The 20,210-nt window shown below is 44.1% G+C and overlaps 1 protein-coding gene across 10 annotated transcripts in view; it reads right to left on the bottom strand.

Annotated features, from left to right (window-relative positions):
• TP53BP1 (tumor protein p53 binding protein 1) overlaps window positions 1-20,210 on the bottom strand; it is a 956,094-nt gene that overhangs the window by 742,745 nt on the left and 193,139 nt on the right. For all 10 annotated transcript variants that reach the window (XM_085644315.1, XM_085644316.1, XM_085644314.1 and 7 more), the window contains 2 exons: window positions 1,362-1,567; window positions 706-832 (listed from right to left, as the gene is read on the bottom strand). In XM_085644315.1, the coding sequence (XP_085500441.1) occupies window positions 706-832; window positions 1,362-1,567 (333 nt within the window). The remainder of the gene's footprint in view (window positions 1-705; window positions 833-1,361; window positions 1,568-20,210) is intronic.

A 20,210-nucleotide genomic window follows, 5' to 3' on the forward strand; every position in this document is an offset into this window, starting at 1 on the left:
TATACAGGGATTACAGAATTCCATGTATTATAACTAGACGTAACATGACTAGGCCGTCATTCTGAAATAAATTGCCAAGCGCCAATATACCAAAATGACTGCCTGGAAAGTAATGCAAACTAAGCACAAGTACAAGGAATTTTAATTACAGAAATGTCTATTTGTATTAACAGACATTAAAAAAAATCTTATTTTTGTGTGAATACAACTCTTAAACGCTTGTGTTAACAATGGACACAGGCCACATAAAGCAAATGTGGGTGTAATGAAGTTTAAGAGACTTTTCTACAAAAGCCTTCCCAGATTTTGCATGACAAATCTATACATTATCAATACTAGTGCACAAGTCAGTGGATGAACATTGCAACATCATTTATCAATTTCCAGTCACAAAATGTGGTTTCTTACTGCAAAACAATTCTCAGCTTGTCAAGATATGATGGATGCAGAAAGACAAGCATAAATTAGGATGCTGGTTCTATGCCCTTAAAATGTGCCCCGTTCACAGTACTGTACTTCATTTAAATAACAGGAATAGAAGGTTACAAGCATTCATATAGGCTAACTAAGGTTTGGCATCCTTGCAGAAGTACAGACACAGACATTTCTAATAAATGTAGGCTAGTACTTGGTGGGCAACTTGCAAAACAAGCCCCTATAAATGGAAAAATTAAACCTTGAGGGGATCGGACAGTTAGTTCTTACTCGGAGAGGCTTTCTTGGACAAGGGAGCCCTGGCCTGAGAGATGCAGTAGGTGTAAGCTGGTTGCAGGGGTGGAAGCCAGGAGACTTTGATCTTGTGCTCTGGATGCTAAAGCACTGTTGTCGGAACCTGCAGAGAGAGAATAAATCATCGTTTTATCACAAAAACTAAAAAGGCATATATAATTTTAAGATGTATTATAATCAATTCTTAAATTTGTCCTCACCACCAAATATCTACTCCAAAGATATTATTTTATGCATTTACTTTTACCAAGAAGTCAGTTTTGACATGATTTATTTTCACATTGAGTATTTCATTATGCAGCAATAATATGGTAAGATGAGTGCTTTTCACGATGGAGAACGCACAAGGTTCGTTATGAGAAACATGAAACACTGCGTCCAAGTAAACCTTGTGGCTTACATATAATATGGGATGCCTTCTAGTTATTCCTTGAAGCTCTGCCGGATATTCTGCTAGATTCCTTGCACTAAAATAATCCTTTAATGTTATCTGAATCTAAGCTTGGAAGCAGCAGCATTCTCAATACTAGTTATTGTAAAACAAAAAACAATGATATGTGAAATATCTATGTGGAGGTCAGGAGACAGAAAAGTAAGATCACTTAACTTTTTAACAAAAAATGCTGTCTTACCAATTCTGTTCTGGCTAAACAGGTCTTCTTGAGTGGACAGAATACCATGCTCTTCTGGATTCTGTCCCAATGACTGCTCATTCTGTGATGTTGCCTTTAGATTATCCTGAGAATGCCACTGAAACAGGTCACAAATAGATTTGTCCTTTTTAGTGATCTCCTCCTTATGGGGTACAATGTTACGTGGGGTGTGAATTTCTTCTAACCTGAGATAATAAAAATATTCAGCTGTAATAATACGTGTTCCACTACAATTTATAAACATTACATGTTTTTTTAATAACTCAAAAGAAATTTTCAAATTATTATTCATGAAGTAAGCACATTCGAATAGCATACACTATGGAAGGCTGTTCCTCAACAAGGTTGAAAAAGTGATAATTTCAGCACAATGAATGTAGTACGGGAATGCAAAGCAGATGGGCTTTCAAGGCTTTCCACAATCACAAGAGATCCAGTTTGAGCTTCCAGTAGGACAATCCCATGCTTAGGGGGTTGGGTGAGAACTGTGAAGTTCCTTCTAGAGGAATGAATTTCTGTTGGGCTGCAATAAGGAACATAAAGAATTAAAACATTTTCAACAAAATGTATTTTTCTTTTCTTTTTTTTTTTGTTGACTGTTGAAACAAATTAGAAAACGTTCTTGGTCATAAGATCTAAGAGTAATTGGCTTTAAGCACTGCCAGAATCATCAGCACAAAAATAGCAATTTCATTTATTTTCTTCGCTTTTGCAAATTCCGGAGGACCTCACTAATACTGGTCTCTATACTTGAATGATAGCTTGTGTTTTGAGGTTTACTTTGAAATGGCTAACACACACGGGTTATGTTTTGGATACTAATATTAATCAGGATTTGTTTTCCGCTCCCAATGATATTTAGTACATTTGTTTAACAAAAGTCCTCCACTTCTGTCAGGAGTCTCATTCACAGAAGAGGTTAGGGATCTTTCTTGGCAGTTCTTCAGAAATTGCTTGTGTAAGTGCGGAGGCAGATACAATGTTAAGGCAAGAACACAAGCTCTAAATATGCTTTCATTCTAACTTTAATTATTGCGCAGTCAAGAGTTTGTCACACATAACAGCATATATTACAAAGAGCTTAAAAAAGGAAGTGTAAGCAGTCGCGAATTTTTCAACAATGAGAAATCATTACTTGCAATATAATAGGCATAAATATCTCAATTGGGACCAGCAATGCCTCTTTTCTTGCTACTCACAACCGAGATTAGTAAAACTCTAATTTAACAACCTCCAAGGTAATGCCAAATTATTATTATAATTGTTTTCTTGGTTTAAATTGTGTGCTCAGAGTTTACCACTCGTCTCCATTTCCAAACACCCACATCGTTTCCGTGATTCCCATTACTGCTGCCATTGCATGCTTGTGTCGCGTCGATGGGGTAGGTACGAGCCGGCTCGCACTGCTTCTTTTAGTCTTTCTTCCATCCCTATTTCCACAGTAGAAGATTGAGCAGTGGCACACAGGACTGCACACTCCAGGTGATACCACAAACTCGTATGCAGTTTGCTTGAGAGATACCACTCTCACAAGCTTCCTCCTTCCTCTCTCTTCAGACACCCAGGCTGATTGTGGGTGTAAGCATTGTTCTAGTCAGGACTTGATGCTATGTGATACCACAACATTGTTGCCACAATTTCACTTTTATATGTCATACTTCTTCAGTTTTCTCATATTTCCTAGAGAAACTGTGACAACTACTGGCTCACTAGATGCTGCTTAACATTTCTATCATATCTTCAAATGAAATTTAGCACTCCCTGCAGGCTATTGATGTTACCTTACATTCAGAGCACATTGCAGAGTATGTTTTAGAAGCAATGTATCGGATTCATTGATGGTTCTGGTGCCCAATACGTTTAAAATGGTAGGACATATTCTCTGAAATGTATACCACGCTCTTTGGAACTACATGTGGAGAAAGCTTTATATAAGGGCACATTCAAACCCTATGGGGTTGGCATAGGTGTGATTCAACTTGAATTGTCAGCCCCCTCCTGAAAATAAAATGGGAGTAAAAAGAGTGAATTAATGCCAATGATGCCATAGCCGAAAGGTCCAAACATTTGACTGACCAGTCAGCTGAGCCGCGCACTAGCATGTTGTTCTGTAAAGGACGGGCAATTCTATGTATTAGACATTCCCAACATAGAACTTAATTAATGTGATAACAGGTTACTAATGCCAACCATAAAATTGAGCGCATGCAAAACTGTGTGTTTTGCAAAGGATAGCCGATTCTGTTCCACAATTTAGATTTGCCTGCATGTGGCAAGAAAGGGCTTGTCTTTGAAAAAAGAAGATTTCTATTCAGAAGCACAAATGGACGTAGATGCATGAGTGCACATATTTGCACACGATTAAGCTAGACAAAGTGCAGCTTGCACCGGACTTGTTTTTTTTTGTTTAGTTTGCCTGCGCTGCTCTACTTGTGAGAGCTGGTGGAGATTTCAACCAGCCTTCTACGTTGGAAACATGGAGCCCCTCACTCTCTCAATGCCCCTAATTTTTAGATTGCCCGAGATGTCTCAGAAGTTGCGATGTCAGGTGCCACATGGTCGCTCTGCCATAGATGACAGGTGATGGAGGGAAGTTAGTGGAGGGCCGGGAAAAGTTCGAGCTAACTGAGCATAATAGAGCCTCTCAACCCTCTGTCGAAAGAGTTGGGTCTTGGGAAGAACATGTGTGAGCAGCTGACAAACATGCCCCTGCCTTTAAACGTCCTTGCAGAAACTCTGGTTTAAAAATGTCTTTTGAACCGATACCTACACTTTGTCCAATAAAGTAAATGCTGCAATGTAACTTAGGAATTCCATGATGAAATGTTCTCTTAAGAAGATTCTGAGTATCAGGATGACGCTAACTGGTCACGTTTTGGATATAGTGTAATCGGGATGCCTTTCCTCTGTTAGCTTTTCCTAAAAAATAATGGTGTGTTGCGCCATTTGGAAAAAAGGATTGGTTCAATAGTGGAGGTATTTATACAAGCCTCTTCTGCGAATCCACTATTTTTCGAAGTAGACCCACCATGTCCACTAACTTTTCTTGGCAATCGTTTCAGGTATGGTCAATCTCTTTTTTGGACCTTGTCCTGATTTCGTCAGAAGAAAATTGTCATTTTTCTAGATTAGATGTTAACTATCACTTTCTCCTCTATGTGGGTTTAAGACATTGGGCTATTAGCCTGTGTCTGGCTTACATATTATGTGTCTAATGTTTTCATGCACATATTCCTCCACCTGAGGAAGAGCTATTCAATCAGAAAAAAGCAAATGCGATACGCTCAGGGTTTACCAGAACACTGCCCAGTAATGGGCTTTCTAGACTCCCCTGGCAATAAGTGCCTTGTCGTTGTGCCAACCTGACACAGGCAGCCAATTGGATCGCACCCATGTCACAACATACTGAGCACTACTTTAGTGAGAAGCATTTTAGGTAGCGATCAATCCTACAAGATATCACAGAGATAAGTAGTGGAACTCCACCCCTCCCATTACGGAAAGGCACACTCAAGAGCATTAGGAAACCAGAGCTATATTTTTAAGATTTATTTAAAAATCAAAATTCTATCCAAGTGGATACAATTCGAATTGTATGTATTATAATAATCAACCAAATAGTGGCAGCGATATTTATCAGAAGATTGAATAAAATAATATTGTAATAAAGTGGTGCCATCACAAAGCTTTCCTTATATTAATATATCCAACACCACCCTGGAATGAAAGACTAACCAAGCTAAACTTAGCACCAAATGTAAAATTGCGTAATTTGAGTTTTAAATTTTTTTTTTTTTTTCTTGAATAGTATTTATTGGAACGTCCACCTCTTTGGATCTTCTTTTTTTTTTTATTATTATTTTTTTATTGAAAAAAGTGAAAATAAAAATAGAAAAGCATGGTGCGTTTACAGCCACTCGCCTACAACCCTGAGGGCCGGCTACTGTGTATCTGACAGTCAGTGCGTACCCAGCGTTTCCCACATCACGGAGGCCGGGTATCGCTATCGTATATGTGCAATAACTCAACAACTCTTTACGCGAGTGCCCCCCACCATGTCTATTCACACAATCCGTTCCCAATATGGGAGCTAAAAGTTTTCTTCTTAGTAATTCACCAAACCCATTACCAACACCCTCCCGCCCCCCTCCCATACCCGTTGAAATAACCTGTCAGCCGCTCCCAATGGGTCCCCCACACACTCAAGGCCTGTTCAGGTCTTTTCCTCTCATAGATCTGTTTCACTGAACTGGTGCGCGCAAAGACCAACCATGATGTGCAATCTAGCTTACCCTCCCGTTCGCCGTCCGCAGCGCTGTGTACATATTCCCCTCTGCTCACCAATAGTAAAAACACCGCCATCTATCATGTAGCACCCTTAGCCCACCTCCTGTTCTGGTACAGGCATATCCTCCTCCCCTGCGGCAAGACTGGTACCCGCTCCCCCGCTCTTGAGATAGTCCGCATACAGTCCCCAAAAGTTCTTTGGCCTGCTCCTCGGAGGCAGCAGCTCACTAAACGTCTCCGACTGCGTACAGCAGTATAGCGCGTCTCTCTTCCATTGTACTATCGTGAGAAGCGGACCCCGCATCCAACACAGAGCCACTCTACGCTTGGCTATTAACATGTCCATATCTACCAGCCGACGTGCCGCCCTTGGGAGCCCCCTCGTGTGCCCTAGCAAGGCGACCGCGGGTTCCACTTCTAGTTCTAAGTCCGCTATCTCTCCAATCTGACGAAATACAGCTTCCCAGAATTTAGCCACACCAGGACAGAGCCAATGCAAGTGAATTAAATCAGCCACGGGATGAGCACACCTTTCGCACTCCGATCCCTCGCGCAAGCCATATCTATGCAGCCTGTCCGGCGTGTAATAGGTTTGGTTAATAAATTTAAAATGTATCAGTCTGTGCTTGCCATGCAGCGATATGCGACGCGTGCCCGCACAACAATATGCCCACATAGCGTCGTCTATCACTTTGTCTAGATCTCTTTTCCAGGCCAAACGGGCCTTGGTATATTTCTGGGATCTCTGGGACATGGCAATGGAATATAATTTGGATGTCATCGCACGCGGGCTCTTGTGTTTGATTAAATACGACAATTCCGGGACCTCAGGAGGCTCAACCATATCATCTCCTAGATGTTGTCGCAATACGCCCCTAAGCCTATGAAATTGAAACCTCTGCAGCTGTGTACTGGTCTCCGTTGTCGTCGCCACATCGTCCCAGGTTTTGGCGATACCATCCTTAAACAAGTGGCCCGCCCGGGTTAAACCCAGTCCATGTAGGGACTGTACCACCGCGCGCTCCCCTCATGGTGCCAGCCAGACCGCCCACTCCAGCCACATGTCCGGGGAGTACAAGAGCGCCCGCGCAGTCTGCTGCAGTATCCAATTCCACGCATGCCTAGTAGTGTTCAAGCAATCTAAGACGCCTGTCCTGCGGCCTGCAGGCTCGCTCATAATCGCTGGCAGTGGGAGAGGCGCAGCAAACAGTCTCTCGAGTTTTAGATATGGGATCGTATCGTCGCCGTGAACCCAGTTATGTGCTTGTGCTACCTGTGCTATCCTGTAATATAGTTCCATGTCAGGCGCCCCTAGACCCCCCATATGATAGGGCAGCGTCAAGACCCTCCAGCTCACGTGGGCCTGCTTTCCGGCCCACGCCAGCCGCAGTAGCGACGTGGTCAGCCTGGCAAAAAATGTGCGCGGTAACACCATTGAGATATTGGTAAACACGAATAAGAAGCGGGGGGAGTACCACCATCTTAGCAATGGAGATTCGACCCATAAGCGAGCGTAATTTGAGTTTTAAAGAGGTTCACCCATGCATAACTCTTCTGAACAATAGTACTAATATTCAGCAAAATAGCAGTGTCTGCTATTCTCATCTGCATTGGCAGGCAGGATGATAAGCTTACAGGTGAAGGCTAAATCGGCGTACGAGTAGCTTCAGCAAAGGTAGGTGATAAGGTTCTATGTCATGAGTCTCTCGGACGAAGATCCTCTCGGTCTCTTCACACTTTATGTAATTTATCTGATTATTGGTGACCCTTTAAGAACAAACAATTAGCAGAAAAGGACTAGACACCTTTCACTTACTTACATTCTGTGAAACTGCTAATTGTTTAAAAACAATAAATTAAGTTCACAACTTCTATGAAATCTTGTTCATCATATAAATACATCACTCCAACAGAGAATTTGATTTGAACAAAATATGAATATATTCAACCAGACTCGATTATCAAGTGGCAGTGAATAATGACATTAAACGTGTATTTTATGTTTCACCCCTACATCTAAATAACTAACATATATAATTAAAAAAGGGAATACCTAAAAGCAAAATATATACATGATAATTATAACAGTTATCTGACATGGGTCAAAATAGGGTCACTTTCTCCGTTAAAATATGAAGCTCTACACAGCTCAAAGAGCCTCTTTTTGAATGGCCTAAACCATTGTGAGTCAAACCCATCCTTCTGAAAGTGGGAGTTGTCTCATCAACATCCATTTGTGTTTCTTTATAATAATCCTCTATTCTTAAAGACCAGAGTTTTTTATGTCTGGCAAGAACGTTCTTAATTATGGAACAGAACAGCCCATACTATGCAGAACACACATTTTGGGATGTTTACTATAGTGTGGTTGATATTTGTAACATGTTATCATTTTAATTAGGTTCTTAATTGGTGAAGTCTGTGTAGATGCAACACATGTTTGCAAGACACAGTTTGATATAGTTTATAGAACAACAAAGACAGAAGAAAACATTATTTACATTGAAATCCAGTATTTGTAAAGCGCACAATTACCCGAAGGTGTCAAGGCGCTGGGGCCGTCGGGAAGATTAAGCGAGCTATTGCCCAGAGTCACATGGTGCTGGACTAAACAGCCGCCAGCACCAGGGATCGAACCGTGAACCCCATGGTCGGGAGTCAGGCGCCCTGGCCACTGTGCCACGCCTCTTACATTCAGTAACAATAGTTTTGATGGATATTCTAGCTACATGAAAATTTGTCAACTCATTATTTTCCTCCAAGCGCCAGAAAATATGCAATAACGCTTTCACATCAACAGGTGGTGCCATGGCTTCCCCAGATGTGCCACCTTCTGCTCTGACATCAGTCCTTGTCCTTTTTTCCCTCCGCATGCCCCTAAAAGCGACGGTGGGCCTGACTAAATCAAAGGAAAGGACTGGAGAAAACCAACAAGATACTGTATTTTAAGGTCTCGCATAGCGTTGCAGCGCGAATGCGCTGCCATCGCTATGCGAGGAATGCAGTATACACTATAGTGTGGAAGCTTTGTGGAAGCTCCACCCACTCTCCAGCCCATCTTCTTCATTGGCTTAGGTTCTAAATGCTGCCTTCCGATTGGTTTTAAGCTTGTTAGTCCCTCCCCATCACGGCCATGTCAGTCATTTGTGTCCTTTCACAGCAACTGGCCCCTTCACAGCACAGACTACTTTCTTCCTGTGCCCCCCTTCAGCAGTCCCATGCCTTCTCGCCGCCACCCCCCCCTCGTGCCTCGTCGGCCACACGCATGGCTATTTGCAATGCAATAGATCTTGCGTAAATAAGTGTCCTATTGCATTGCCAATGCTTGTTGGTATTACTCTAATCTGTTTCACGCAGTGCTTTAGGGCACGACATTATATAACCTAACCTGTAGATGACACAATATCCACAGTTCAGCAATTAGACGAAAGAAAATGTATGCGATCCGGCTTTCCCTTATTCGCCGCGCCAATGTCAGTGCTGACAGAGTCCACAAGAGGATAACAGAGCTCCCAACAAAATGACTTTGCAGCAACTTATTTTCAAGACAATCAAACTGTCCATCTCAGAACCTTCATTTCAATGTACGCTGCAGAATATGAAAATTCTCTATTTCCATACATGTGGCTAAGTAAAATTCAGCAATCCAACACACTTAAGAACTGATTTCAGACATTTTCAATTGTGGGCCCCACGGAGTATTGTCCTCTTGATCCGATCACGATATTGCTTCAAGAGGAAAGGTTTATCCATTCGTTAAAAAGTGCAGCCTAAGTGTTTTTTACACTGGAAAATAAACATCCGGGATTTAATAAAAAAAATACAAGATTTAAGTACTCGAACACTCCTTGCTGAGTACAAACGTGTTCCCTACCTCTCCTGGCCCGACCAGTCTCCTGTATGTGACAGACATTTCCCAGGTCACAGCGCGGACAAGAAGATGTACTCTGCAGGAGGAAGAGAGGCTCTGCTGCAGGGTGAACCGTGCGCAGCTTGTTCTAAAACCACGGCATAGCAAATATGCAGTAAGTATGTTTTTAAAATGACTTAAAAGGTTTCTCTTTGCTACAGAGTACATGCAGTTCTCTTAGTTTATTGACTCATTCAAGTGAGTGAATTGTGTAGCGGTGGTGTGCCATACCCCTGGACTGCTCACTTCACTGGTGTTACATTTTGAAATAATACAGCCTGCTGTGACCACTGTGTGCATCTCCCAGCCTCTCCTGAGGCTTGCCCAGCACCATGCTGTCATGACCACCACCTAGTAAAAGTGATTTGTTTTATTCTCCTTGTTTTACCATGCTCCTTTTCTTTTCTTTTTGCCCAATTGGCATTTCTTCTGCCTTTTTATTCTTATTAATCAATACATTATTGCAACCAAAGTTCACAAGTTTATTATATGATCAGCATTGTACAAGAGTAGCAATAAAATAGCAATAGAATAAAACACATACTTCCTATCACTTTTATGAAATATTTAAGTAAAGAAGACTCGGTGTCAAGAACAGAAGTATGGGCATGGTCTTCAATGCTATGTCATGTGAAGTGATGCTCGCCCTCTTTCATATCTGCCAAGGTTTCAGATTGCTATGTATGATATTTTGATAATTTCTTTTTGTAATTATGACTCAGCCACCACATGAATTTGCAGCAGTTTTAAGATCTTACGAGTTTCTCATTGCTCAAATGGGTCAGATTTCTCTCGGGTAATTTCCGCGTTTCCTGCCTCGTGCTTCAGCTGCTTTGTGTTTCTCCCACCGGGACACCGGAGCAGTAAACCCCGTGCCCTGCAGCGCACAAGGAACTTCACTTCCATTACAGCCCATTAAAGGAGCAAGTTGGTCAGAGCACGAGCCGGAAGTACTTCCACACGCGAGGTTCGGGAGCATGCGAGTGGAATTTGAATAGGAAAGCACTGCGCCACAGTGGGATGACTGCTGTATGCATCGTCGAAGGAAAAGTATTTTTCAGATGCGTCAGTGCTTAATTTGTCAAATAATGAGTACCGTGCCAAAGCTCTGCGCGGAAGCCCTATTAAATAAATGTCGGCGGGCTAGAATTGAAACCACCCCAGGCCTCTTTAATCCAGTACCTGACACCCATGGCTCGTTTATTCCTCTTGCTGATACCTGCTGTCTCCCTTTGTGACGGTACGTAAGTCTTTCTCATCCTCCTTCTTCCCCCTTTGTGTGTTTGGGTCGAGCATTTGAGACCTCTTGTATATACTTTAGTATATACTTATTATATACTTATATGTGTATGTACTATGTGGGCTCTGGAGATCAGCCCTAGGACTTGTCTGCTTACGCTTAAGGACTTTTTTTTTCTGTTCAACTGCCTCTATTTGTCTTGATAGAAAACGACCAACAGAGGTCAGTAAAATACCAGAATCACTTTAGCATGCTCTAGATTCCAGTCCATAGAAATTGTCTAACAAGAGCACCCGTAGACCAAATTATTTTTTTCAAATCTTGTATTTTCAGTGATCTGACCACCGAAGGCCCTGATTTTATATTAAAAACAGAGCTTTGGACTATACCATTTCCCGCTGAAAGGTAATATTTCTCTCCATGTGTTCCCATACCTGGCTGGCGTGTTACGCAGTTTGGTGCTTACTCACCCTCCATTTTAAAGAACAGTAGATGTTCAGCACCCAGGCTAACGTGCTGCATAGCTAAATACATATAGGTTCCCATAGGCGAGACCGATTGCATTGCAAATGCTTGTTAGCACTGTGATCACTTCTCAGGGTAGGGAAGCTGAAAGACTTGGTTAGGAAACTGAACAGAAAGATCATTACCAAATGTTACATAATTTTTCTTCTGATGGAATATCTACTTGCAGATTCCTCACCCTAAGTATTGAATATCCAAGCAGTACCATGGACGTGGGTCGGTGTGAGGAAAGAAAAATCCAAAACGGTCTACCTCAACAGCAATTAGGCAAACCATCCGGACCAAGGTGTATTGGCAGGCAAGAAGTACATCCTGAAACATTCAGAAAATCATGACAGATTGGTAGGGTCTCAAACAGCATCACAACAAGAAGAGAGAAGCGAACACGAAGGATGTATGATTATATTGTCATAGATACAAGCTAACTACCATAACACAGAAGTGCGCAGAAAGAAACAAAAAAAATAAAAAAAGAGTAAAACGCTTCAACAGTAACACCCAATACCACAGAACCAACTGGTCCAGTAGACAAAAGTGATGCCTACAAAATGGCAACAAAAATGAAAGCCACCCAGGGGGAAAGAAGGACATCCTGTTCCAAACCCCAAGCACCATAACAACAAGGAAAAAAGAACGTGAATCCTTCCTCTAAACACAAACACCACCTCCTGGCCCTAAGGAGCAACAGAATGTTCCCTTGTTGTACTAACGGATGGTCACGCCCATCCATCACACAAGAACATACTAGTCCTCCAATGACAAACTAAAGGCAAGAGCACCAAATGAATGACTGATAAATAAAGTGTACCAGCAGAGGGAAGTAAGGACGACAAAAGGAGACCTCACACAGAAAAGACCAGAACAAGGTGCAATCCCTGGCAAAGGCTATTTGTGAGAAATTGTGTTGTTGGTTAAGGGGGATGTGAGCCCTTTTAAAGCAACAGCCACAATCCTTGTTAGAGAGTACCACAAAAGTCACTAAATTTATTAATTGTTAATGCTCTGACTCAAAAGCAGTGAGGCTTAACTTAGAGGCGATATGTAAAGTATTTATGTAGTACTCAAACAGTAATAAAGTGAAAACACAACACAAGAAAAATCCCACACCAATTCAGAACATTTAGTAAACTTTTTAAATTTTATTTATCGAAGTTTTCAAGCATAATAACAAAGCAAAGCCCAAACAATATACAGACATTGCAGGGTACATTGTAGCATCAACAAAAAAAAAAAAAAAAAAAAAGATTACTGGCATTGAGATCTCGTGCTTGTATCTGCCTTGCATAATAACAACAATATGACTCCGCTCTCATCATCCCCATATCACGCAATTCACCTGCGGAGCCTGAGGGCCCATCTCTCATAGACACCACGTGGCACGTACAGCAGATTTATTAACCTTAAGTGTACAGTTCCTACTGTGGATAAGTTACATACATTAGCTTTTGCTTTGCTACGTTTCAAAGATTCGTCTTGCCCTTCCAGCAGGGGGGGTGCCGCACACCCTCACTCACCATATTCCCGTAAGTATGTTATCAGTGGTTCCCAAATGTCTCTGGGTTGGGAGGTAGCTGGCAGTAGTGCGGCATAGGTCGTTATCTGGTCTTTACCATAGATAAAGTCTTTGAGCTAATCTTTGAACTTGGGGGCTCTTACCCTACCCCTTCTTCAAGCCACATTGCGTTTGGCGAAGAACAAACCCATGGCTGTGAATTTCCTATGCGTTTTTGGAATGTCAGCTGTATACCCCAATAGTGCAAGTAGGGGGGACCTCGGGAGGGGGGGTCGCAGTCATTACAGACAGTGCATCCAGTACCTCCCACCAGTATTCCTGGACCTTACTGGAAAACCCATGCCAGGTGCAAGAAGTCGGAGCCCTCCTGACGGCATCGCATACAGCGATCATCCTCGGTCAGCTTATATTGACATAACAATGTAGGTGTATAATAGGTTCTATGTAAGAACTTAAAGTGTATCATTCACAACTGGCTGCTGGCCGTGATATTTGCAGTCTGCGTGCAACAGTAAGTCCATTGCTCATCTGTCATAGTTGACCCAACGTCCTGGTCCCACGCATTTCTAGCCCCTGGTGATATGTATGGTCTTTCTAACAGTGCAGCCCGATACATACAAGATACAGCATGTGCAGGGCCAGACATTTTTAAAATAGTGTGTAAAACTTTTAGGGTGGGGGGCTCCTGCGGGAAGCTCGGTGTGTTGGCTCGAATTTAATGCCTCAGTCTTATATAAAGAAACATTTCCAGGGGGGCAGTGCCTTCCCCAGGCAATAGTTCCTTATGGTCCTTGAACCTACCCTCAGAATATAAATCACCCCATGTGACTAGGCTTCTTTTATGTAGCATTTCACGACACACTGCTTCTCGCGTAACGGGTGCACATGGAAGGTGCGACAGCGGCACAAGGGGGAGTAGAGTAAAGTCTTGCCCATTTCTCTAGCGAGGCGTTTCCAAGCACTGTTGGTACAGGAAACTGTATGATGCAACACTTTCTCCCCTGGGACACGTGCCCCACAGTAGCGAGTTTAGAGTTGTGGGTGCCATATAGCCCTGTTCAATGGCTAGATATGGCATAATGGGTGGTGGATGAAGCCAGTATATTGTGTAATGGGCCTGAGCACTGAGGTAGTATAGTTCCATATCCAGTGCTTCAAATCGCCCTCTGGAGAATAGCTATGTCATAAGCTTCCAACCTATTCGAAGCTTTATCCCGCCCCAAGCTAGTTTGATAAGTAGGGAGCGGAGAGTGTTAAAAAGGTGCCCTCAGGGTAAAAAGGTATATTAATGAATAGGTAGAGGAGCTTGGGCAAGATGTTCATCTTCATCAGGGCCACTCTACCGGCCAATAAAGGGTAATCCAGCGGTCCACCCAGTGGCTGATTGTTTCAACTGCAGCCCCATAATTCACTCTTAGTGTCTCTTCATTATTCCTGGTAATGGTAACTCCCAAATATTTTATTTCTTCATCGCACCAACTTAGTGGGTACTCAAGAGCAAATCTAGGAGTGTTGGGGGTGAGCGGGAAGATCTGCGATTTACTCCAATTCAACTTTATCCCAAATAGATCACCAAACATGATGAATTCCCTTAAGATTGGATTTAGGCTCGTACTAGGGTCTTATAGGTATAGGGTGATGTCATTGGCGTATAGCGATATTAATATCTGGCGGGAGGGATATATTATGGCATACTCTCTGTGATGTCGCCTTATTTTGGCTGCTAGGGGCTCAATGGCCAAAGCAAAAAGTAATGGGGATAGTGGGCACCCTTGGCATGTGCCCTGCTTAATGGGGATTCGATTGAAGTATAAGCCATTGATCTCTACTACAGCCTCTGGCTTGGAGTAGAACAGTCTAATCCATGCTAAAAAAGGGATAGGGGAGACCCATTCGGCCTAGTATGGCAAACATATTATCCCATTCTAGGGAATCAAAGGCCTTTGTGGCGTCTAAAAATATCCCAGCAGCTGGACTATCGGGGTCAATATCATGGAGGAGTGAGAATGTGGTACGCAAATTTTGTGAGGTGGCCCTACCTAGTACAAAGCCTGCCTGGTCTGGTAAGACCAACCCTTCCATTAGCGAGTTCAGTCCATTGGCAATAACTTTGACAAGGATTTTCGTATCACAATTAATTAGAGATAAAGGCCAATAGGCCTCACATTTATTGGCTTGCCTGGTTTGAGCAGAGATATTATTGGGGCTTGCCGCATAGAAAGAGGGAGGTGTCTAGAGTCCCGTGCCTCCTCAAATACTTGTTTGAGGATGGGGACCAGATATACACTGTAAAATTTAAAAAATTCGGCTGGTAAGCCATCTGGCCCTGGGGCTTTGCTTGAGCGCAGTCCCATTATTGCAGCTCGGATCTCATCTTCCTCAATGTCTGCAGATAAAAACTCTCTACGGGAGTCACTGATCCAGCCTAAAGCTGTATCTTCAAAATACGCAGCTATGTCTGGGGGATCTCGGCTACTGGTGTGGTATAGCGCGGTATGATATTTGGAGAAAGTATTGAGTCTGTGTGCCTGTGACCCTCTTCATCAGTGATTTCCAGGATTTGATTGGCAAACCTGGGGACTCTGCTAATTTCAACCAGGGCTCTGCCAGGGCGTTTGCTCTCCCCATAGGATCTGGCAATGTATTACTTCCAGCGGAATTTAGCCTCGCGTTCAGCCTCCTCAGAGTACTCAGTTATTAGCTCTTTGAGGCAAGCTTGTGGGAATGATTCAGGCGAAGAGGTAGCCCGCTCCTCAGCCTGCTTGATATCTTTTTCTAATCTGTTTAAAGTGCCACTAATAGAACGCAAAATCCCCCCCCCCCCTCTTAGCTATACATAGGCCCCTGATTGTGACCTTAAAACTTTCCCAGACATATGCCAAGGTAGACACGCTGTCTATATTTCGTGGAAAAAAGTCTGTAATTTCTTAACGCAACTCCTCCCGAAAGGCACTATCCAGCAGTGCGGTGGGCAGAAGCCTCCCGGATCGGTACAGGGATTACCTGCCTGGCGGTGTAAGCTTCACAAGAACAGGGAAGTGGTCCGAGAGACTGCGAGCTAACTGCGATACCTCCCGAAGGCATGTATTTAGAACGGCTGATACCAGCAAATAGTCCAGGCGGGACCAGCTGTTGTGCACACTCGAGAAAAGAGTATCCTCCCTTTGCCTTGGATGAAGAGATCTCCATTCATTGAATAGTTGATGGTCTACCATTATAGCTGAGAGGTGTTTGGTAGCATGCAGGTGCGAGGGCGGGTAGGAGCGGTCCATATTTGGATTAATTACTAAGTTGAAGTCCCCTCCCCATATAATAAAAGTGGAACCCATTTCCAGTATGTGCCCCCATAAACTATTTAAATAACTTGCGCCGTCAATGTCGGGCGCATAACAACTCACTAGTGTAATCATATGTTCTGCTAGTCTACCCCACATTACACTGAATCTACCTTGAGGGTCCAGTAGAGATCCTAGCGGGCAATACCCTAGGCCTGCTTAAATTAAAATAGCGGTACCTCTTGCATAAGTAAAAAATGGGGAGAAGCAGCTGTGTGCAGCCCATTTCCTGCCGAACGTGGGTAATACTTTAGGAGCCAGGTGTGTCTCTTGCAGCATTGCCACCTGGACGTCTATCTAAATAGTGTAGGACCTGCCTCTTCTTACGGGGATCACGGAGACCACGTACATTCCACGTTATACAGTTAATGGTGGGATTACGAGCTCGGGCCCCACTAGTTATATAGTTCTTTGTAGGTACTGGAATGGCAAGTGCAGATCAGCGTTAAGCTAGGTATGCTCAGAAAACAATACATGCAGTCGCCGTCTGGCCGGCAGTAAATAGTACCTTGCAATGCAGTCATGTACAACTATTTAGTTAAACAACAAACCATCCCCCCTCCCACACCAGTGGTCCAAACCCACAGGGGAAATGTAACCCTCCCAACCTCAAGAACCATCAGCACAGACAATATGAATTGCGCCTAATAGTAGTAGCATCCCCCAGCCCTGTCCCGACCCCAGGGTGTGGGCAAGGCATATAGGAAGCTCAGTCCATTAGTCTCTGCAGTCTGAATGGGTACTAACAATAAGAGAGAAATAACCGTTAATATCCTGTACATCATACAAAACATTCTTAGGGGGGAATTCACTCTGGAGATATGCGCCAGACAGGCAGTCAGCGCACCTCGCAGAGCGCAAGGGAGCCCGGGAATAAGATGTCACAATAGCCGCAGCAGGGTAGAACAACCCGCTGTACGGGCTTAGCAGTGCAGGTGAAAAGTCAAAGTTGCCAGGACGGCATACAGCTCCTGTCAATATGTGGTGTAGCAAGAAGTATGGTCTTACCAGCTCTCAGTACTGTTGTTAACCTTACTTGGTCTGTCTCTATAACTCCTCATGAGTAGGCGAGTGTTGTCTTGAGTCAGTATCGAAGTCTTGAGGTGTAGGCGAGCGTTCCATACAAGTTTTTAGGAACTCCTGAGTGCGTTGCGGGCTGTTAAAGATGTGTGTCTTTCCACGGTGCTGCAAGTGCAATCTTGCAGGGTAGAGCATGACATACGGGATGCTTGCTTGTTGGAGTATCTTTTTAACTCAGAGAAATGTCTTCCGTGCTTCCTGCACTGCCATGGTGAAATCCGGGTATAACGCAACTTTCACTCCATCATAGATCAGATCCGGCTTCTCCCTGGCAAGCCTCAACGCAGTGTCGCGGTCTTTATAGTTGAGGATACGCACCAGGAAAGGACATGGAGGCGCACCAGGCGGTGGTCTCCTCATAAGCGATCTGTGGTCTCTCTCCAATTTTAAAAGTTTGGAGAAGGCTTCTGCCCCGAAGAGGCCTAGAAACAGTTGACTCCGGGAACCCCATGATGCGCAAGTTATTTCTGCACGTGCACACTTCAAGGTCTTAATTTTTCGCCGCTATGACCTGTAGAAGTTTCTCCATACCTTGTAGTTTGGCGCAGCTAGCATTAGCAGTGTCTTCAAGAGTGGATATACGTTGCTCGGCCTCCAATATACAACCGTCGTGCTTTTCAAGTTTTTGCGCAAGTTCATGGGGTCTATTTTGGATTCAATAGATGTTAAGCTTTGGCGCATTGCAAGGAGTACTGATTTGATGCCCTCATCTTGTGTTGGGGTGGGTTGAGACAGGTTGTCGTCCCTATGAGATTCCGCGTCCTCACTAGGGGATTGTTTCTGCGCTGGAAATTGTAGCTTTGCTTGTTTGCCCTCCGTGCGTCCCATTATGCACTTCTTCCCTTAGGGGCCATCCTCCTGTCACAAACAGTTTCCAAAGAGAGTCCCCAGCAGTGGTTGGGACCAAACGAGGGGTATGAGAGGTGTCTTTTTGGGCTTGTGCTTCACCGAACGCTGGTGCTAGCTTTCATGTCTTCGCGCAGCGCAGCTGCCCTCACCCAGGCCGGTGTAGCAGATCTCTATGCCCAGGCCTCTCGTGGCTTGGATAAGCCCACCACTCCACTCTACTTCTAGCAGCTCAGGAGGCCTCAGACCCGTTTTCAAAGCGTGTTGCGTCACCCATTCCAGCGCGTTTATGTACCATAGGCTGCACAATGCGGAACGCAGGGGGCCAGTACAGCTCTCAGTGACACAGGTTTTTACAGCCTACGCTGGCCCGCAGCTCATCAGACCCAGGCCCAGGCCCGAGGCGGCAGTGCACCTCCAAGCCCAACAAGTCGAGCCTGAAGGCCGCACACTCCAAGTAGAGTGTCTGAATTAATTTTGGCAACAGTCTGCAACACCAGAGGGATATTTGTGCTACAGTGACGACTGTCCGCAATGCCAGGCCGGCTCTTCGTACTACAGTGGTGACCATCTGCGACCCACTCTCTGTTCCTCGCTGCCTCCTTACCCGCAAACTTAGCAGTTTATGCTTGACTTTGTGGTCCCTGTATCTGCCTCTTATTTAAGCACTATAATTACTCTAAATCTTAGAAATTGCATATCTCCACTTCTACTGATAGTATTTTTTTTGTTATGATGTCAAATAATCTATAAAGGTTTACTATATTTTTTTGGGGGGGAGGGGCGCTAGAAAGCCGGCGGACAAAATGGCCGCACCTTAGGGAGGGTCTGTCAGCCCAGGAGCAACATCCTGTATAATCCTGTGCATAAAGGGCTTTTTTGCGCTCTGGAGAGCTTGATATTATTCTGAAATGCAGACGTGCAAATGCGAGATTGATTTGGAGCGGAAGATGTACCAGTCTTGCCGCTGATGAGTCTCGCTTCCATTTTCGGCCCGATTTCGTGAGGCGAGAGGCAAAATGGAGGCGGTTGGAGCGGAGGAGTGGAGACTGTGACGCCGGCCGCCTTTATTTCGTTGCGGACGCGAGCCCTGGAACGAAAGCTGCTGTAGGCACCGTATTTCGAAGCACAGCGGAGTGGCGTGCGGTGAGAGCCCAGCGTTGCCAAACTATCCTGCTCGGTGCGGAGGAGAGTGCCGCGCCGGACGGGCAGCAGTGCTCGAAGTGCGGTATCAGAGGCTCTGACGGCCTGCTTCCGTGGCCTCCTTCAGCCCAATTGACAGGTGAGGACTGCTTGTGCCTCCGGCTGCTGCGGGAGCCTCGGCCGGGGTGCTCTGGCCTGGAGGCGTGGTGCTGAGACAGAATAATTCCTTACAAGCTGTCCAGATTGGATTTAATTGGGAAAGCTCATGAGGGATTTGCATCTACCAATGCTGGGATTAATGCAACTATAGCAATGATACAGTAATGCTACTGGTGGCCTTGTTTGTATCAGCAGACTAGAAACTATGTCAGGAAGTGTCACATTTGTCAACAGATCAAACCATTTACTGTTAAGAGAACCTGGCCAACTCCCCTCACAGTCTCCAACATCCCATTCAGAGTAATTTATTTAGATTTATCGGCCCAATAAATTCAGTTTACCAATATAAATGTATATTGGTAGCTAACCATTCATGTTCTCAATTCCTATGAGTGTGGCCAAGGAGAAATGCGAGTGCTTTAGCAGTGTTTGGTAGCAATGGGGCAGTACATACATTTCACTTAGATAATGGTCCTGCGTTTGCCTCCAAGTCTTACATGGATACCATGCCTATACTGGAAGTTTGTCTGCAATTTAACAACCCCATTTAGAGAAGTCCAACGGGTTAGCTGAACACGTCTAATGGCATGAATAAACAAGCCTTGACCGCTACGGTACTTAGTTAAGGACTTAGGGCCATATGTAGGTAACCTAGAAATACCGATTCCTAAATACCGAATTTTACCGAATCGGTATTTAGAAATCGGTATTTCCAATGTACCTAATTGTTTGGTAACTTTTACCGATTCGGTAAAAATCAGTAAATGTTTACCGAATATACAATACCGAC

Source organism: Triturus cristatus, chromosome 3_1 (genome assembly GCF_964204655.1).
Source record: "Triturus cristatus chromosome 3_1, aTriCri1.1, whole genome shotgun sequence".
In the NCBI taxonomy this organism is placed as follows: Eukaryota; Metazoa; Chordata; class Amphibia; order Caudata; family Salamandridae; genus Triturus; species Triturus cristatus.